The sequence below is a fragment of the Tyto alba genome, unplaced genomic scaffold (genome assembly GCF_018691265.1).
Source record: "Tyto alba isolate M040663 unplaced genomic scaffold, T.alba_DEE_v4.0 Super-Scaffold_9, whole genome shotgun sequence".
Taxonomy (NCBI): Eukaryota; Metazoa; Chordata; class Aves; order Strigiformes; family Tytonidae; genus Tyto; species Tyto alba.
Window position 1 is genome coordinate 48,864 of NW_024881330.1, and position 17,789 is coordinate 66,652.

The 17,789-nt window shown below is 43.3% G+C and overlaps 2 protein-coding genes across 4 annotated transcripts in view; one reads left to right on the top strand and one right to left on the bottom strand.

The window, feature by feature from the left end:
- MAPK15 (mitogen-activated protein kinase 15) overlaps window positions 1-4,072 on the top strand; it is a 28,908-nt gene extending 24,836 nt beyond the window's left edge. The window contains exons 13-14 of one of the 2 annotated variants that reach the window (XM_042785893.1): window positions 52-279; window positions 1,863-4,072. In XM_042785893.1, the coding sequence (XP_042641827.1) occupies window positions 52-258 (207 nt within the window). In that variant the 3' untranslated portion in view covers window positions 259-279; window positions 1,863-4,072. Of the gene's footprint in view, window positions 1-51; window positions 280-1,658; window positions 1,747-1,862 lie in introns of those variants that run through there. The other variant, XM_042785892.1, reaches the window with a different exon arrangement.
- Window positions 4,073-4,640: 568 nt separating this feature from the next.
- The window catches only part of FAM83H (family with sequence similarity 83 member H), a 28,316-nt gene continuing 15,167 nt past the window's right edge, over window positions 4,641-17,789 (bottom strand). For both annotated transcript variants that reach the window (XM_033001234.2, XM_033001233.2), the window contains exons 2-5: window positions 14,752-15,212; window positions 13,556-13,720; window positions 13,081-13,205; window positions 4,641-7,383 (exon numbers count right to left, since the gene is read on the bottom strand). In XM_033001234.2, the coding sequence (XP_032857125.1) occupies window positions 4,737-7,383; window positions 13,081-13,205; window positions 13,556-13,720; window positions 14,752-15,198 (3,384 nt within the window). In that variant the 5' untranslated portion in view covers window positions 15,199-15,212 and the 3' untranslated portion in view covers window positions 4,641-4,736. The remainder of the gene's footprint in view (window positions 7,384-13,080; window positions 13,206-13,555; window positions 13,721-14,751; window positions 15,213-17,789) is intronic.

A 17,789-nucleotide genomic window follows, 5' to 3' on the forward strand; every position in this document is an offset into this window, starting at 1 on the left:
AGAAAGCTGATTACAGGTTACTAAATATCCTGGCTTTTCTTTTTCACACAGAATCCAAGAAATACTCAGTTTCACAGCAAAGATGTACATCCCCTTCTAAAGTCCAGTAAAAAGATGTTCCAGATTACTAGAAATATGGGAGCTGCTGGTGATCCGAAAGCATCAATGGGCAGTTACTCCCAGGCCTATGGAACCATATGTAAATCTGCACTGCAGAGTCTTCCAATATCAAAGTCCTCCCAACAACATGAGCAGTGAATATGGAAGTGTTCTAACCAGGTGAAGTACAGCTCAACTCATCAGTCCTCGTAATTTAGCCAGTTAGAGCAAGTGAGAGCAAAATGTAACAGGCATTTGATGGTTACCCCAGCTGAAGGGAAATGTTTTATTCATTGCATGAAACAATGCACTACTTTCCTTTGGACAAACCAACAGGAAAGATAATCTAATCCCCTTTGCCTTCCAGTTTTACCAGACAAGATCACAGCACTACGTGCACCCATACTGTGAGAACAATGAATACTGTCCACATTTCTCACTTGAAATATTGCAAAAAGTTACAGAAGACGGCAGTATTTTCATATTTTAATGTATTTAGACATATTCAGACTATTCGGGGCCCATATGAACCTCATGAAGTTCGACAAGGCCAAGAGCAAGGTCCTGCACAGGGGTGGGGGCAATCCTCAGTATCAGTGCAGGCTGGGTGATGAGTGGCTGGAGAGCAGCCTTGTGGAGAAGAACTTGGGGGTCCTGGTGGATGAGAAATTGGACATGAGCCAGCAATGTGTGCTCACAGCCCAGAAAGCCAACCGTGTCCTGGGCTGCATCAAGAGAAGCGAAGCCAGGAGGTTGAGGGAGGTGATTCTCCCCCTCTGATCTCATGAGACCCTACCTGCAGTACTGTGTCTAGCTCTGGGGCCCCCAGTACAAAAAAGACATGGAGCTGTTGGAGTGGGTCCAGAGGAGGGCCATGAAAATGGTCAGAGGGCTGGAATACCTCTCTTAGGAAGAAAGGCTGAGAGGGTTGGGGTTGTTCAGCCTGGAGAAGAGAAGGTTCTGGGGACACCTTACTGTGGCTTTTCAATACTTAAAGGGTGCTTTTAAGAAAGACAGAGAGATACTTTTTACCAAGTGACAGAACAAGAGGCAATGGTTTTAAACTGAAAGAGAGTAGGTTTAGATTGGACATAAGGAAGAAATTTTTTATGATGAGGGTGGTCCCTTCCAACCTATTCTATGATTCTTCAGCAGTTTCAGATGCACTGCCTAAATGCAGATTTTTGATTCAGCAGAACAGGTAGCTAACTGTTCTCTGAAGACCAGGAAGACTAGACTCTTCACAGATAATCTTAAAGCCCTTCATTTTGTTTTCTACTAATTTCTATGACTATTGTGGGGTAAATGAACATTATCAGTGTTGGCTTATTTTCATTAAAATCAAGTAGAAAAGCATTTTAAATATAGGTGGGTTATGCTACAATATATAATAGCTTACCTACCATGTAATATTGTAATATTGTAAATACTGTAATAATACATATATTGCACTACAGAAAATCTTTGTCTTTCAATGAATGTTTGCTTCGTGTGAAAGGGAAAAAATATAGGGGTATCTTGTTCAACAAATAATGTGGTAATTTATTTTTTGCTTTCAGAAAGCAATGTTCCAAGAGATACTATTGCTGAAACATCATGAAGTTGTTATCAGGCAACAGTGGCACTATAGTAAACTTTAAAACTATATTCCTGTTTTAATGCTGATTTTTTGTGATATATTTTCCTCATTTACTTGAAGTTCTTACAAGAAGTCTTTGTCCCTGAAATTTTTCTTCACTTATGATAAATGATTGTTATTCCAGAACTCTGAGACTACAGTTACAGAGGGGATTCGGGCACTAGATTCCAACAGTGAGTACCACTGCCACGGATAGAGTATCCATTTTATCTTTTAGTACCTAAACACCAAAGGCTAGTTAAGTAAAAAAAATAGTACATTCACTTCTGGTACCAAGTTTGGTCACTTCAGTCTGGTAATAATACTAGGGAGCTGGGAATGCAGCTCACAGGGGAGTCTGGGTTTATTCTGCTATATTCACAAAATACGCATTTGTTGTCTGTTTTGGGTACAGGTAAATACAGACAATGGCAATGACACAGTGAGCATGTTGTGTAGGCAGTGCTCTACATAGCATGTTGGCTCGTGTGTCTTAAGATGCCAGTTCTCATGCACAGAAAAGGGAGCCTACTGCTTAATTCAGGATTGTGACTTCCACTGAAAGCCTAGCACCTAGGAATTTGACAATACAATGTGACATCTAAGATCCTCTGTGAACCTAGTCTCAGACTGAGAGGTGCTGGGCTATAACACTTTCTATTCTTAAACTGGCTTTTGTTATTACTAAGTGACTTAGTTATTCTGCAATATTTGTATATACCTATAACATCTGGTAATCACCAAATCACTAAAAGACATGAGTCATTCTAGTTCTCATCACGAACGTACTTTTACACTGAACGCACCATACTGAGCAAGATAAAATTCTAAAAATCTAAACAAATACAGCAAAATTCCAAAATGTTAATGTAATCTGTGACTATAGAAATAATTATATTTCTAACTTGTCTGTTACGTAATGATGCTGGAGCAGGTAGGTTTGTGAAAGGCTTGGGAGGTATGGAATGATTGGAGTAAGAATTACACAAAATAGGGCTACCATATATATAACAGACTATATAGTCTATCTTCCTCCCTAGGGTAGAATAATGTCAACCTGTATCATATGGCAGAGAACAACTGTATTGATCATTACAGTTCATTTTCGGGCCCACCAATAACTGGATTTGATTCATTACTAAGAGCAGACAAAATAAGTATACATTCAGCATTCATTTATGCATTTGTATGTCTGCAACAGATTATGGGTTAAATCTGAAATGGTATACATTTATACAATATGGAGTAACCATAAGAAATCCATTGCTTTTTTTTTTTTTTTTCTAATTTTGGTTGCTGCTTCTTTCTTTTTTCTTTCTTTCCTTTCTTAACTTTATTTCTAGGTTTACCTCCTTATGTTAAAATAATTCCTCTTGATTCTTGCAGATTTTTACCACCATCTGTATTAATATGGAAACAGCTTAAATTTTTTTTCAGATCAGACAGTCTGTCTTTCCACACATTCATTTCCCAAGGTTTTCAACAAATAGTAAAATAATCATTAATTGTTACAGATATGTAAATAATATAAAGCCTGATAACTTATATAATGCCTGCTGCCATGGGAGCTGGCATCCTAAAAAAAGGCTAAAGTTTTAAAGACTCTACTAAAGTTACCTTAAGGAACTGATGCAGCCTCTTGTCTCCATCTGTCAGCCACGTACCTGAACTCGTTTGCTAAGCTTGCGGCTGGTGTCACAAAGTGGGTAATCATGAAACCCAAGCTAATGGAAACGGGAAATTCAGAAGCCTAGTTCCATGTGAGAGCATTTTTCCCTGTCATCTCTTTAGGCTATGGCACTAAGATCAGGAAAATAAAAAAACCCACACCAATTTAGCAATCCTGCTAGATGCCAAGCAGAGACAGTCCAAGATGAGGGAAGAAAACCTAAGAGCTAAGTGACTAAACACTATGTACAGCATTTTCACGATAGCCTCTCTGTCTACCCTCTGTCCTGCAAGACACTAAAACACAACAGTGTGCACCTACAGGCTAATCTGGACTGTTTTAAAGCTGCATGGTTAAGCTTGATACCAAACTACTACAGGAAAGTTACATGAGATAAACCACCTCTGAGCTTGAAAATTCCAGCAGCCTTATTCCTTCCATTGTTAGGAATCCCTTCCTTCCTTGTCTTCACATGGATGTGCCAACAAATGAATGTCCCCCTCCTCCCCCCAGTCACTCTGGATTGGGAGTTACATTGTCAAGGAAGTTACTACTTTGCCAAGACAACATTTTAGATGCTTAATTAAACTCCCAACTCAGATGAACAGCAGGCCTAAACCCAGGTCTTTCTCCATTAATAGCATGTCAATGTCCTTTTTATGGCCTTTCAGCTGCTGCTTTCAGCTCACCCCTAAACCAATACTTCCATTCTACATAAGGAATCAAGCCAATAATAAAACAGAACAAATAGGCTTAGAAAATGGTAAATATGAAAGCTGAGCATGTACCGCTAGACAAGACCATAACCACAGATACAGGCAAAAAAGTTATTTACAATACTTTTTCTCCTGTAAACCTTCAAAAAGGTGCCACCCACATTTGATTTGTTATTAAATACAAAGAAAAGATAACTGTACCTGATAAACATTTGGTTTTTAAACACTTTTTCCAGATAATTCGCATGTGCGCGTGTGTCTGTGTGTATTTTTCTTGCCTGGACTGAAGTCAAGTATTGAATTTTCTGTTTTTTATTCTTCCTTCTGAAAGTGAATTGTTTTGTCTGCTGAAAATGTTCCCTGAGCATAACATAACTAGACTCTTACTTTATTTCTTTGGTTTAAGTATCTTGGCAATTTAATAATTTTATTTGAAACATACTGTGATAAGGTTGCCTGATACCACATGATTTTATTGGGCAAATTGTGCCACAGGAGTCTAATGCTGAACACACTTCCACTCACTAACCATGAAGAGTATTGCTTATGGTGTTTATAGCCATCATAAACAAGTTACTTCCTCATTCCCCTTCGACAGTCAGTGATTATATGGAATTAAATAGTATTTCTGTGATCATTTTTTGGTCTTGAAGGTTCCCAGGATTTTGGGCATAAATTTTCCCATCTTCTTGTCTTTGGCATCTGTGTCATATTCCTCTTCACTTTGACTTGTATGTTCATCCTTTTTGCAGAAGACCTCAAATCTACTGTAGACTCGCTTCTCCTTCCGCATATTCTCCATTTTTTTCAGAAGGGTATCTCTATCCTCTGATGGTTGCCGCTGAAGATTTCGTTTCTGGCTCCCAAAACTCTCTGACCTGTGGATGTTACAGCTTTTCTCCTTCTCACTTTTCCTTTCCAAGCTTGTAGTTGACTTAGAAAGATCAGGATTACTAGTGGATGGTAGTTGCTTGGCCAGTTCAGCTCTGTTCTTCTGACTGTTTGCAGAGATTTGTTCCAAAATCACCTTGGTATCATCACGAAGGTTGCTGCTGTACAGGATGTTAGCGGTGGATGAAGGAAATCTCCCCTGTGTTGGCTGGCTGACTTTGGGAGTAAATGGTGTTGCAAATTTATGCATTTTATCTTCTTCCATCATTTCCTGACAGTCCCCTATGGAAGATCGTTTGAGAACCACAGCCTGCTTGTCAGATTTTCCACACTCAGAATTGGGTTCCTCCTCCAATTTCTTTTCACCTTTTGGAGTCAAAAGCTGCTTCAGCCGTAGTGACCCTTTTCTTAAAAATTCCATTGGATTTTGTTCTTGTTTTGAACAGTCTTCCTCAGATTTATTGAGAGAGCTGTCAGATCCTTGACTTCTAGATAAGTTTTCAAGAACTGATGTGGTATTTGTCCTAATCTGTGGTTTCTTCAGTTCTGTATTGACTAATTTTTGAGTGTCTTCTTTGAATGTCACTCTTTCCTTCTTCTCTGGAAGAGTCAACTTCTGAGTGTCCCCTACAAATATAAGACTCTCCTTCTCTGGAAGAGCAGGTTTATTCTCTATGGGGTAAAACCGAGATGATAATTTGTCCACCTTAGTGCTAATATGTGCTAGGGGATCTTTATTCAACGTGTCAACAAGCTGAGGGGTCGATGAGGCAATTCCAAATGGTCTGTCAGCCTCTCCATGCATTTTGTAAGTACTGCAGGACTCTTTGGAATCTAATACCCTACTCTCCAGAATCTTATATTGCACAGATTTGGTACATTTCTTCTCTGTGTTTTGTGATTCTTCCTGTAGATAACTGGAAACAGCTTTGGTATGAGTGATTGTAGCTCTCTCTGTATCTTTGCCCACAGCTTTGTACTTCTCTAAAAGTTCTGCCACTTTAGATGAAGCAGCTGTCTTTACAGTTTCACTGTCCTTTGTCAACTCACTGGACATTTGTTCTTTTTGGATCATCTGAACCTTTTCTATTGTGGTGTTAGGCTGATCTAATTTGGCAGCACTGAAAATTAGAGAGGATCTAAGCCTTGAGCTCCTCTGGATCAAAGGATTTATTCTGGACCTAAAGGCATCTTGTTTCATTATAGGAGTTTCTTCACCTACTCTATCAGGATCTGCAAATTCTTTGGCACTTTCAATTCCCAGTGACTTGCTATTAAAAGATAGAGGGGATTTGAATGCTGGGATGAGGTCAGTGGGGTGCTTTGTGAGGGTATCCCCAAGAACATCATTATATGCCTCTGATTCCATAGGCATTGGAAGACCTTCCTCTGGTTCGGACTGGTAGGCACTAAGGTATGAAGAAATCCTCCAGTTACGTAAACCTGTTCTATTTTCCTGTGTGTTCTTGTCTTCGTCTTGGTCCTCATCTTTGTCTTGTAAGAACAAGCGTTGTTCCAGGCTTTGTTTCTGTGTAGGAGAAGTCTGGCAAATAAATTTCTGTCCTATATTCTGCCTTCTTAACATCATTCCCATTGGGCCATTGCCTGCAGGATTCAGCTGATCAGAACCATGTCTCACTTCCCTGGAAGAATTTGAAGGTACGTAATCCAGCCTTAAGGGGAAAGTCTCCTGGGGAAAATTGGATTCAAGTTCAGGGTATCTGGGTCCCTCTCCATAGTCTTCCAGTTCATTGAATCCTGGCCTACCACCTCGGATTCTCTCAAAGAGTCCCTGAGGTCTGCCAGGAAGATGGGGATGTTCAAACTGGTACTGGTAGAACTGATCCTTCTGAAAATGACTAGACTGGATTTTAAATTCATCCATATTGTTCATGAACATCTGTCTGGCATACTGTTTAGAAGAAGCAAAATTTTCAAATGTTCCTTCTGCAAAACTGTGTCTCTTGAAAGCATCCAACTCCAATTGCTTGGAACGAAGAAAACCCCTGACAGGATCCATCTGAGAATTCTCCATTTCTACCTTTTTATACATTCGCATGGCCGACCCCTCCACAGTATGGCGCAACATGTCATCCCGCCTGAAATTTGACAGGAAATACCTGTCTGGGTCGACTCTGTCCATAAAGGAGGGAAAAAGATTGTCATCCCTCTGGAACATCAGGGGTGACTTTTTTGGAAAGAAAGGCATGTTATTGCCAAAGGGAGTCATGGCAAATGTGTTCTCTGCCTTTGCCAAGACATTGGCTGGAGGAACAAGAGGTTCTGACTGTGCAAACAAAATTCGAAATTCTTCGTCAAAACTGGCCACCAATTCCCCCTGGAAGATGTGTGCAATACTTCTGTGAATCTTCTCAAAAGACCACATAAAACTACAAAGAGAAATAGAAGTAATGGTAGTGTATTAGCATCAAGTAACTCGACAGTATCAGTTTCTATTAAACCATTTGCTTGCATGAAGAAAATTCTCCCGATATTATTTACTGCCCAGCCAGCCATTCATTACACACTATTGTTCCCAAGCCTCACAGTTATGAATTGATTTGGCATCATATCTTTGCAGAGGATTTTACAAGGCAATAAATGACTTCTGTTCTAAAAAAGTCAGTAGTAACAACAGCAAGAGAGTGAGCCGATGATAATCCTTATAGGAAGTAGATGTTCCTGCAATTACTTTGGGTTGTAATTGTTTTTTATAACTAAAAAGTTGTGCCTATCTTTAACAAAACACAAAAGGATCAACTAGGGAACTACAGCGAGTCAGCCTTACCTCAGTCCGAGGGAAAATTGTACAGCAAATCTTCCTAGAAGCCATTTCCAGGCACAGGAATAACAGAAAGACAACCGGGATCAGATAGCAGAAATTTACCAAGGGCAAACCATGCCTAACCCAATCTGATTGCCTTCTACAAAGAGAAGGGGACAGCAGAAGATGAGTTTTCTTCTTGACTTTAGCAAGGGTTTCCACATGGCCAGGACTGAATGAGTGTGTCACACAGTAAACAGGAAATTAGTTGGACTGTCAGGCTTAACAACCAGTGGTCAGTGATTTGAAGTCTGACTGGTGAACAGTTATAAGTGGTGTTCCTGAGGGGTCATGGCTTGGGGAAATTGTCCTTAACACTGTCATTAACAACCTGGACAACAGGACAATGTGCACCCTCAGGAAGCTTGCAGATAACACCAGAATGGGTGGCTGGCGCAGTTGATGTGCCAGTCAGGGGGACCTCAGCAGGCTGGGAAAATGTGCTGACAGGAACCTCATGAAATTCAGCAAAGGCAAATGCAGAATCTTGCACCTGGGATGGAACAACCCTATCTACCAATACAGGCTGAGGATAACTACCTAGAAAGCAGCTTGGCTGAGAGACTTGGGGGTTCTGGCAGGCAACAAGATGAAAAAAGCAGTACCTTTGCAGTGATGGTGGCTCAACACATACAGGGATGCAGTAAAAAAAGTGCGGCCAACAGGTCAGTGGAAGTGATTACCACTCCCCCCCACCCCCGCGAGTCAGCACTTGTGACACTGTATATAGAGTATTGAGTCCAGTTTTCAGAGAATCACAGAATGGTTGATGTTGGAAGGGACCTCTGGCAGTCATCTGGTTCAACCCCCACTGCTCAAGCAGAGCTACCTAGAGACAGTTGCCCAGGTCTGTGTCCAGACGGTTTTTAATATCTCTAATGAGAGGTCCCTGGGCAACCTATTTCAGTGCTCAGTCATCTGCACAGTAAAAAAGTGTTTCCTTATGTTCAAACAGAACCTCCTGTGTTTCAGTTTGTGCCCACTGCCTCTGGTCTTGCCACTGGACACCACTGGAAACAGCCTGGCCCCATCCATGCTCTCTACGCTCTCCCTTCAGGCATTGATACGCATTAATAAGATCCCTCCCAAGCCATCTCTTCTCTAAGCTAAACAGTCCCACCTTTCCTCACATATGAGGTGCTCTGGTCCCTTCATCATCCTTGTGGCCCTTCATTGGACTCGCACCACTATGTCCATGTCTTTCTTGTACTGGACACAGTACTCCAGATGTGGCCTTACTACTGCTGAATAAAGAGGAAGGATCACCTCCCTCAACCTGCTGAAAATGCTTTGCCTAATGCATCCCAGGATACCATTCGCCTTCTTTGTGGCAAGGGCATGTTGCTGACTTGTGTTCAACTTGGTGTCCATCAGGACATAACTTTAAGTCATGGCAGTCTGGTGAAGTTGCTGCTGATGGGAAAAGGGGAAACATAACCCCGATGTTTATAAAGGGAAAAAAAGGAAGTCCCAGGGAGCTACAGACCAGTCAGTCTCACCTCTATGCCTAGCAAGATCATGGAGCAGATCCTCCTGGAAACTATGCTAGGGCACATGGAAAATAAGGAGGTGACTGGTGACAGCCAACATGGCTTCACTAAGGGCAAATCGTGGCCTTCTACAACGGGGTTACAGTGTTGGTGTGACCTGCGTTGAGTGAGTGGTGGGGTTTTTTGTTTGGTGGCGGGGGAGGGGGCTGCCTCTGCAGCCCCCTGTGAGAAGCTTCTCGAAGCTCCCCCAGCTCCAAGTCAGCTCCACCTCTGTTTGGAAACAGCCAAACGGCTGCGCCTCTGCGATAACGTATTTAAGAAGGGACGTGGTGACGTGCAGGGGGACTTGTGAGGAGGAGTTGCTGCAGCTGCATGGAATCCAAGGTCAGTGGAGGAACGGAGGAAGAAAGGAGGGGGGGGAGGTGTGCCGGAGCAGAGACCCCCCTGTATCCTGTGGGGAGACGGCAGGGCGGCCCCCCCCCTGCCACCCATGAAGATCTACGGTGGAGCAGACATTGATTTATGGCCTGTGTTTGTTTTCACCTGGATGAGCAAAGTGCTGTGCCCGAAGAAGGCCGGGGTCTTGTGGGAAAAAGTAGACCCCTACTGCTGCAACTCAGCGCTGGGAGGATTGCAGCATGCGGGGGTGTCCACGCCGGAGCAGCTCGGGAAGGGCTGCAGCCGTGGGAGGGAAACTCCTGTGGAGGACTGTCTTCTGGGAGAGGGGGACCACGATGGAGCAGGGGGAACGAGTTCCAGAAGCTCCCCCCACCGAAGATGGAAGAAGCAGCAGCATTGACTGTACCCCCCATCCCTTGCCCCTGTGCCACTGGGGGGAGGAGGTAGAGATATTGGGAGCAGAACTGAGCCCGGGAAAAAGGGAGGGGTGGGGGGAAGGTGTTCTCAAGATGTGGCAATGCTTCTCACTGTCCTACTCTGTTACGTGATGTTAGTGTGTGTAATAAATGTATGGGTTTTGTTCTTCCCCTAACAAATCTGCCTTTTGCTCGTGACCATCTGTGGTGGTTGGCTTGGCTGCTAACCCGGCTCAAACCACGACAAGGTGGATAAGGGAAGAGCAACTGACATCATCTATCTAAACTTGTGCAAAGCATCTGACACTGTCCTGCACAACATCCTTATCTCTAAATTGAAGAGACGTGGATTTGGTGGACAGACCACTCAGTGGATAAGGAATTGGCTGGATGGTCACACTCAAAAGGTTGTGGTCAACAGTTCGATGTCTAAGCGGAGAGCAGTGATGAGTGACATTCCTTGGGGGGTCAGTACTGGGACCAGTGCTGCTTAACATTGTTGTTGGCAACATGGACAGTGGGATCAAGTGCACCCACAGCAAGTTTGTCAACAACACCAAGCTGTGTGGTGCAGTGACATGCTGGAGGGAAGGGATGCCATCCAGAGGGAACTGGATAGGCTGGAGAGGTGGACCCATGCAAACCTCCTGAAGTTCAAAAAGGCCAAGTGCAAGGTCCTGCCCACGGGTCAGGGCAATCCTAAGCACAAATCCAGACTGGGCGAGGAGTGGATTGAAAGGAGAAGGGCTTGGGAGTAGTAGGGGATGGAAAACTGACTGTGAGCCACCAGTGTGTGCTGACAGCCCAGAAAACCAACCGTCTCCTGGACTGCATCCAGAGAGGCATGGCCAGCAGGTCCAGGGAGGGGATTCTCCTCCTCTGCTCCACTCTGGTGAGACCCCACCTGCAGTGCTGGTTCCAGCTCTGGGGCCCCCAACATCAGAAGGACACTGACCTGCTCAAGCAGGGCCAGAGGAGGTCACAAAGACGCTCGGGGGGCTGGAGTACCTCCTGTGAGTCCAGGCTGAGAGAGTTGGGGGGGTTCAGCCTGGAGAAGAGAAGGCTCTGGGGAGACCTTCAAGCAGCCTCCCAGGGCTTAAAGGGGGGACAGGAAAGGTGGGGAGGGACTCTGGATCAGGGAGTGTCAGGATAGGATGAGGAGCAACAGTTTTAAACTGACAGAGGGTAGTTTTAGATTAGATGTAAGGAAGAAATTCTTTACTGTGAGGGTGGTGAGACACTGGCACAGGTTGCCCAGAGAAGCTGTGGCTGCCCCCTCCCTGGAAGGGTTCAAGCCCAGGTTGGACAGGGCTTTGAGCAACCTAGTCTAGAGGAACATGTCCCTGGCCATGGCAGGAGAGTTAAGGTCCCTTCCAACCTAAACCATTCTATAATTCTCTGATGATTTCAGAACTGTTCAGTGAGAAGGGAATTATGCTTATGATGGTGGGAGTTGCGGATGAGGGCAAAAAGCTGATTGCTGTCCTCAACTGCATAAAGGGTGGTTATAAGGAAAATGGAGCCAGCCCCTTCTCAGAGGTACGTTGCAGGATACAAGGCAACAGATACAACCATAGGAAAAGAAATATCAATGAGTTATTAAAAAAAAGTTCCTTCACAATTAGGGTAGCCAAACATTGGAGCAGCTTCCCAGGGAGGTTGGGGAAGTCTATATCCCTGGAGATATGACCGGACATTGCCCTAAGCAACCCTACGTAACTTTGAAGATGGCTGTACTTTGAGCAGGAATGTTGGACAGCTACCAGTAAACTGTACATGAGTACTTTCAGACTGAGCTACAAAAGACTTCTAATATCAGCGTAAGAAAGGCTTATGCTTGCTTTCCTATATGATGCTATTTGAGGGAGTTTTTGAGGCTGCAGTGGGGGATGCCATATTGACAGACTGAAGTAGATTTTTGATATGAGCAAGGATGTAAGATATGCTTCAGTCTAACAATAGAAAATGAGACACTACTACACACACCCCTTGACTGAGATACTCGGGCATAACATGGGTATAGTGTAGTTATTAACAATAAAGGCATGGGTAATTCCATACAAGTAACTTGCTCTTGAAATGTAAAGGCCTGCTCCTTGGTCTCTTTAACTGTTCTGCTTTGAAGGGAGTTGTTGGATTAGGGTTGATCAGTGGTGTCCAGTGACAGGACCAGAGGCAGTGGGCACAAACTGAAACACAGGAAGTTCCATCTGAACACAAGGAAACACTTTTTTACGGTGCAGATGACTGAGCACTGAAATAGGTTGCCCAGGGACCTTGTGGAGTCTCTCTCATTAGAGATATTCAAAAACCATCTGGACACAGTCCTGGGCAACTGTCTCTAGGCAGCCCTGCCTGAGCAGTGGGGGTTGAACCAGACGACTGACAGAGGTCCTTTCCAACTTCAACCACCTGGGATTCTGTGCAGGAAGGAGGAAGACGCTCAGCATGATGGCATTTGTCTTCTCAAGTCAAGCTCTGCCTTCCTGGAAATGGCTAGATATCAGCCTGCCAAGGCGAAGTAGTGAATGGATTCCTTATTTTGCTTTGCTTGCGCGTAAAGGTTTCCTTTAGCTATTAAACTGTCTTTATCTCAACCCACAAGTTTTCTCACATTTGCCCTGTTGATTCTGTCCCACATCTTTCTGGGAGTAGTGAGCGAACATCTGTATGGGGCTTAGCCGCCTACTGGGGATAACCCACAACACCTTTTAATTACTGTATCTTTTTTATAGATCATTTACACTCTTGATGTGAAGGAAGCTTGGCTTCAGGTGTCTGGGCTTGAGGGCTTGTTTAATTGGTATATGTACCTCAGTTGCAAAATGGTGTCTTTTTCCTGAAAATTGCTGCTCAGTACCCTTCCAAATGCCACTGATGGAGCCGAAGCACTGCTTTACCAATTAACCAGCTTCTTCTCAATGAAACTCAGGCATCTAACATTGAAGAGCTTCTCACCTGTAGTTGCCACTCAGCACCACCATGCAGTCCACCAAGAGGAATTTCTCTTTCACGTGGCCTTTGAAGGACATCCCTGTGCGGCAGTAGTAGGTTGGGCCAGAAACTGTCCTCACCCTTAGGAACTGCAAACCAGACAAGGCACTGACTCAGTTGGAAGCTGTTACTTCCCTCCCCCTGCCCCTCCTTCTTCCCCTTGCTCTTTTAATTTCCAACCTGCCACCATTTTCAAACTTTAGCTCTAGTGATTCTGTCTGCATACACAATGGATAAACCTGTTTATTAGTGTGCCCTCAGCCTTCAGCCCTCTATTGTTGTGCCAGCTCTCCTAGCTTTCTTCATACTCATCTTTCACTAGGCTCTGGCCCATTTCCCCCCTTCTCAGGTTTTTACTGTCATAACAGCCCTCTGCTTCCCAGGACATATCCCTCTCAGGATGCGAATTAGGAGCAGGGCAGGTCTTTGGTTTGCTCACCTCCACATAGTTAAGATTTACTCTGCATTTAGCAGCTGTATCGAGGAAAAGTTGAGAGTTCATTTCATCCAGCAAAATGTAAACAGGCACTCTGCGAGCAGCAGCATCCAACACCTCAAACAGTAGATCCACATCAGTGAAAATGTCCATCACTATGGCTACCACCTAGGAAAAGAATGCGAGAAAGACAACAGTGATCTGTGCCTGCTTATGCCCTGACTGATCACTTTACCCAGCACCTCACAATCCAAAGCTGCACCATCTCAATTTCAACTTCCTTTTTAAACAGAAACCTTCCCATTTAAAGGTTCCTTTAAACACTGTGGGCCCCAGAACTGGAAACAGAATTGCTATCTGAGGTGCGTATTCTGTATACGAGGGTGGGAGGTGAGGGAAAAAACCTCACTGCTACTGAGTGTTCCCTTACTCATTAATCCAATGATAACAGGTACTTTTTTGGTCACCTAACCACTCTGGAAGGTTGTATCGAGCTGCTTAGCCACTACCTGCTCACTCCCTCCAACATACCCATGCCAATTTTAGATAACTTCCTGGCCAACGTTCAGTCAGCCGCTATATAGCTGCATCTATATGCTGATAATACAGGACGTAGCTTCAAATCTCTATCTCCCTGTCCTTCACAACTCTTACTTTATCAGTGAGTATAAATACCTGATGCCAGGGTGTAAGGAAGCCAAACTCTTCTCAGTGGTACCCAGTGAAAGGACAAGACACAAGACAGATTGAAATACGGGAAATTCCAGTTAAACATAAGAAAAACCTCTTTTACTGTAAGGGTCACTGAACACTGGAAGAGGTTGCCCAGAAAGGTTGTGGAGTCTCCATCCTTGGAGATACTCAAATACATGTCCTAAGTAACCCTCTCTAACTGACCCTGCTTTAAGCAGGAGGGCTAGACTAGACCATGTCCAGAGGTTCCTTTCAACCTCAACTATTCTGTGATTCTATGAACTCTCGGTATATTTTAGCATGCCCTTACACGCTTTTCCATGAGACCAGAGAGCAGAGGCTAACTTTGATGCAGTAAACAGTAGCTTCAGAATCATCCTTCCCCTCTGACAGGTCCTGGAAGCAAAGTTAACGGAATTAACAGAGGACCTGATGCATTCTGACTCATCTTTTGCACTCATATAATTTCACCTCTGCTCTAGTTGAGCTCTTCACTTGAGTCTCACCTGTTGAGCTGCTCGAATCATTCTGCGAGCCTCCTCCTTAATGCTGGGATTGTCTGGGGATGGTGGTTGCACAAGCGTTGTCACCTCTGTTCCCCTGAACCCAAAGACCATTGGCCATCCCAGGTCAAGCTCAGGAACAGCGAGGTCTGAGTTCATGGGCCAGTAAGTCCCGGAGGATCCATCCACATCATTGTCACCTGCTGTGTCTGTGCTACCTTCCTGATTGGCGTACTGGGGTTTCTGGAGATTCTGTATGATATGATCCACCTCTGAGTTGCAAAGAAAATCAGGGGCTGCTTCCTCTGCCAGGAAGCGTTGGTAACTTTCTTTGCCCTCTTCAGTAAGCACATCCAGAGCTAAGCGGTAATACTCCTTGTAGTGGGGGGGAAGATAGTTAGGGTCAAGGGGATTGTCCCCCTGTGAGGAGCTTTGAGATCGACGAGCCATGAGGGGAGGGAGAGCTGTAAGAAAAGAATAACCAACAATGAGATCAGCTTCACTCCAGTGACACTTCCATCCTCATAAATGGTGAGAGTTGTGGGTTCATAACGGCAAAATCAAAAGGGAAGAGATTCAAAGCACACAGAGTAATGTTGGAGAAAGTTCATTCTGAATGGATGGGGAGCCTTAAATTAGGCAAAGGTGGTAATCACTTAAGCATTACTTTAACAGTTAAATGTTTTGGGGAAAAATAAGGAACAAATCAAATCAGACAGCACTGTGATGAACAAGGATGATGCATCTAACAGAATGCCCAACTTTTCTTTTTAGGCTGCTGATTGCTAAGCTTAAATTTGTCTTTTGTTTTAAAGCTATCTTTTTTTTTTTCCCCCCCTCTAAGGAACAGTACTTCTGATTATTATCTGGATGCCATTAAAACTCATTTCCAAATGCTACAAAAATTATTTACTGTGTGCAATAGGGCATTAAACCAAAAACCATATGCATATATACAAACAAACCCTCTGAATCCTTATAAATTGAGTCAACTCAGCATATGAATAGAAGCAGGGTATGAGTTGAATGCAAGCAAGTATAAGGGTATCCTGCTGTTGTAACACGGTCAGAAGTCAGACAAGTCTTTATGAGACCCATGAAGAAATAAAAAGCAAGGGACATGATTGCTTCTTCGATCTCTTGACATTGGGAAAAATCTGAGCCGAAGGGGCTCATATTCAGTATTTGACAATTGTCTGTAGGGAACCTATTATTTGAGACTGAAGAGAAGTTTGATTTTAACCACTTTTTGGAAGAAAATCTTGTTGTGCTACAAATACAACTCAATAAATAATATCCTACTGATCTGCAAAGAACTTCAAAGCACTTTGGCTTATGACCCTCAATTAATGTCAATGCTCGGACATACTTTTCCTGGGGCCCCAGCACTGGCATGCCAACAGAGGCTTCCTCATTATCAAAAAAAGAGCATGGCTGTCCTTGAGCACTTGTGCAAAGTAACAGTAATAGAAGTGCGAGTACAGAAGGTGAGAGTGGCTGCTGTTGTCATTGCCATCCAACACATCTGCTCCCAAAATGGAAGTGATTGCCATGGATGTGAAAGGAGGAAGAAAAGACCTCAGGCCCCTGCTATCACTCTCAGCAATAGCTGTAAGTATAAAGCTAGAATAGTTTAAAGGTAAAGCCTGAGTAGACTCACTTATCTGACTACCCGCATAGCACAGATCAGTGCTATGTTACTACTGCTGCCTCGAACTCCCACAAGTTACTTCTGCTTCAAAGTATAACTCCTAGTAGAGCTGCATGATACAACAGGAAAAAAAAATATGGTCTTAATATAAAGATAGCAACTGAATCTAACAGGTCCCTGTGTGACATATTCCAATAGGTTTTTATAGTCCACACATGTAGCCTTATTTGTAGTCTGAATTTTCTAGATTTATCTTCCCACTCTAATTCTCACTGTATCTTTTTTCTCCTAACATAAAAAGAAGTCCACTATATACCTCCATTTTGGTGTGCTCAAATCACCTATGTACCTGCTCTTAACTATTTTAGTAGTGTCCTTAGCTTTTCATTTTAAGGAAATGCTCCCAGAATTCCATCCATTCTTGGATATGAGACCAACATATTCAACATACTTAGATATAACCCATAAAAGGGATGAATGGTCACGCAGACAGCAAACTGCTCATAGTGCTGGCTGGCTCAGAAAAGTAATGCTGAGAGCCAACTACTAAAATAAAAATGAAGAAAAAGCAGAAGAACCTTAGGATACTGACTGGACAAACAAAACGTCAAAGGGAATATAATCTTGATAAATACAAAGTGGTGAAACAACCTTAATTTTATATTTTATTGATTAGTATAATTATTTCAATACTGTTATAAGTCAAGAAGGAGAAGATGGATCTTTAAAGGAAAAGTGTAAGCTAATGCTAAGCATTACTAGGTAAGGAAAGAGAAAATAACACCACTACAGAGATTCGGAGTGAACTCACAACCTGAATGTGTTGTGAATGTGAAAGCTTCATTCCTCACGTCTTGAAAAAGGCTATTATAAATCTGAACTATGACTCTTTAGTCTAGAGAAGGCATCTACAAAATATGACAAGGGACAGCTGTCCATTTTCTCCTCCAGTATACAGACTAAAAGGCCATAAAATAGAACTAGCAGGTAGTGGGTTCAAATTGAACACCAGGAAACACTTTTTCTCAACTGTACTTACTCTGCAGAACTCCTTCCCACAGGACATTTTAGGATGGTTAGAGAAAGTACGTACAAACAGGACAGGCACGCAATACTTTGTCAGAACACTTCTCCACCATCCCATAATCGGTGGCTGGAAAGACAGGTCAGGAAACATAGGGGGAAGGCTAAGTGGGATAGTTTTTACAGTAAAAGTCATCACTTTAGTTCCCTAAGGATTTGTGAGAGTCAATATATTCATGAATAAGCAAGTAAAATAGTACTAGGGAAGAAATAAATTTGATGCAACGGCAAAATGATCCTTGCGGTTTTCTCTAAGCCACCGGCGACAGGAATAAAACAAATATGGAGTTGGAGGGACTCCCGGTGG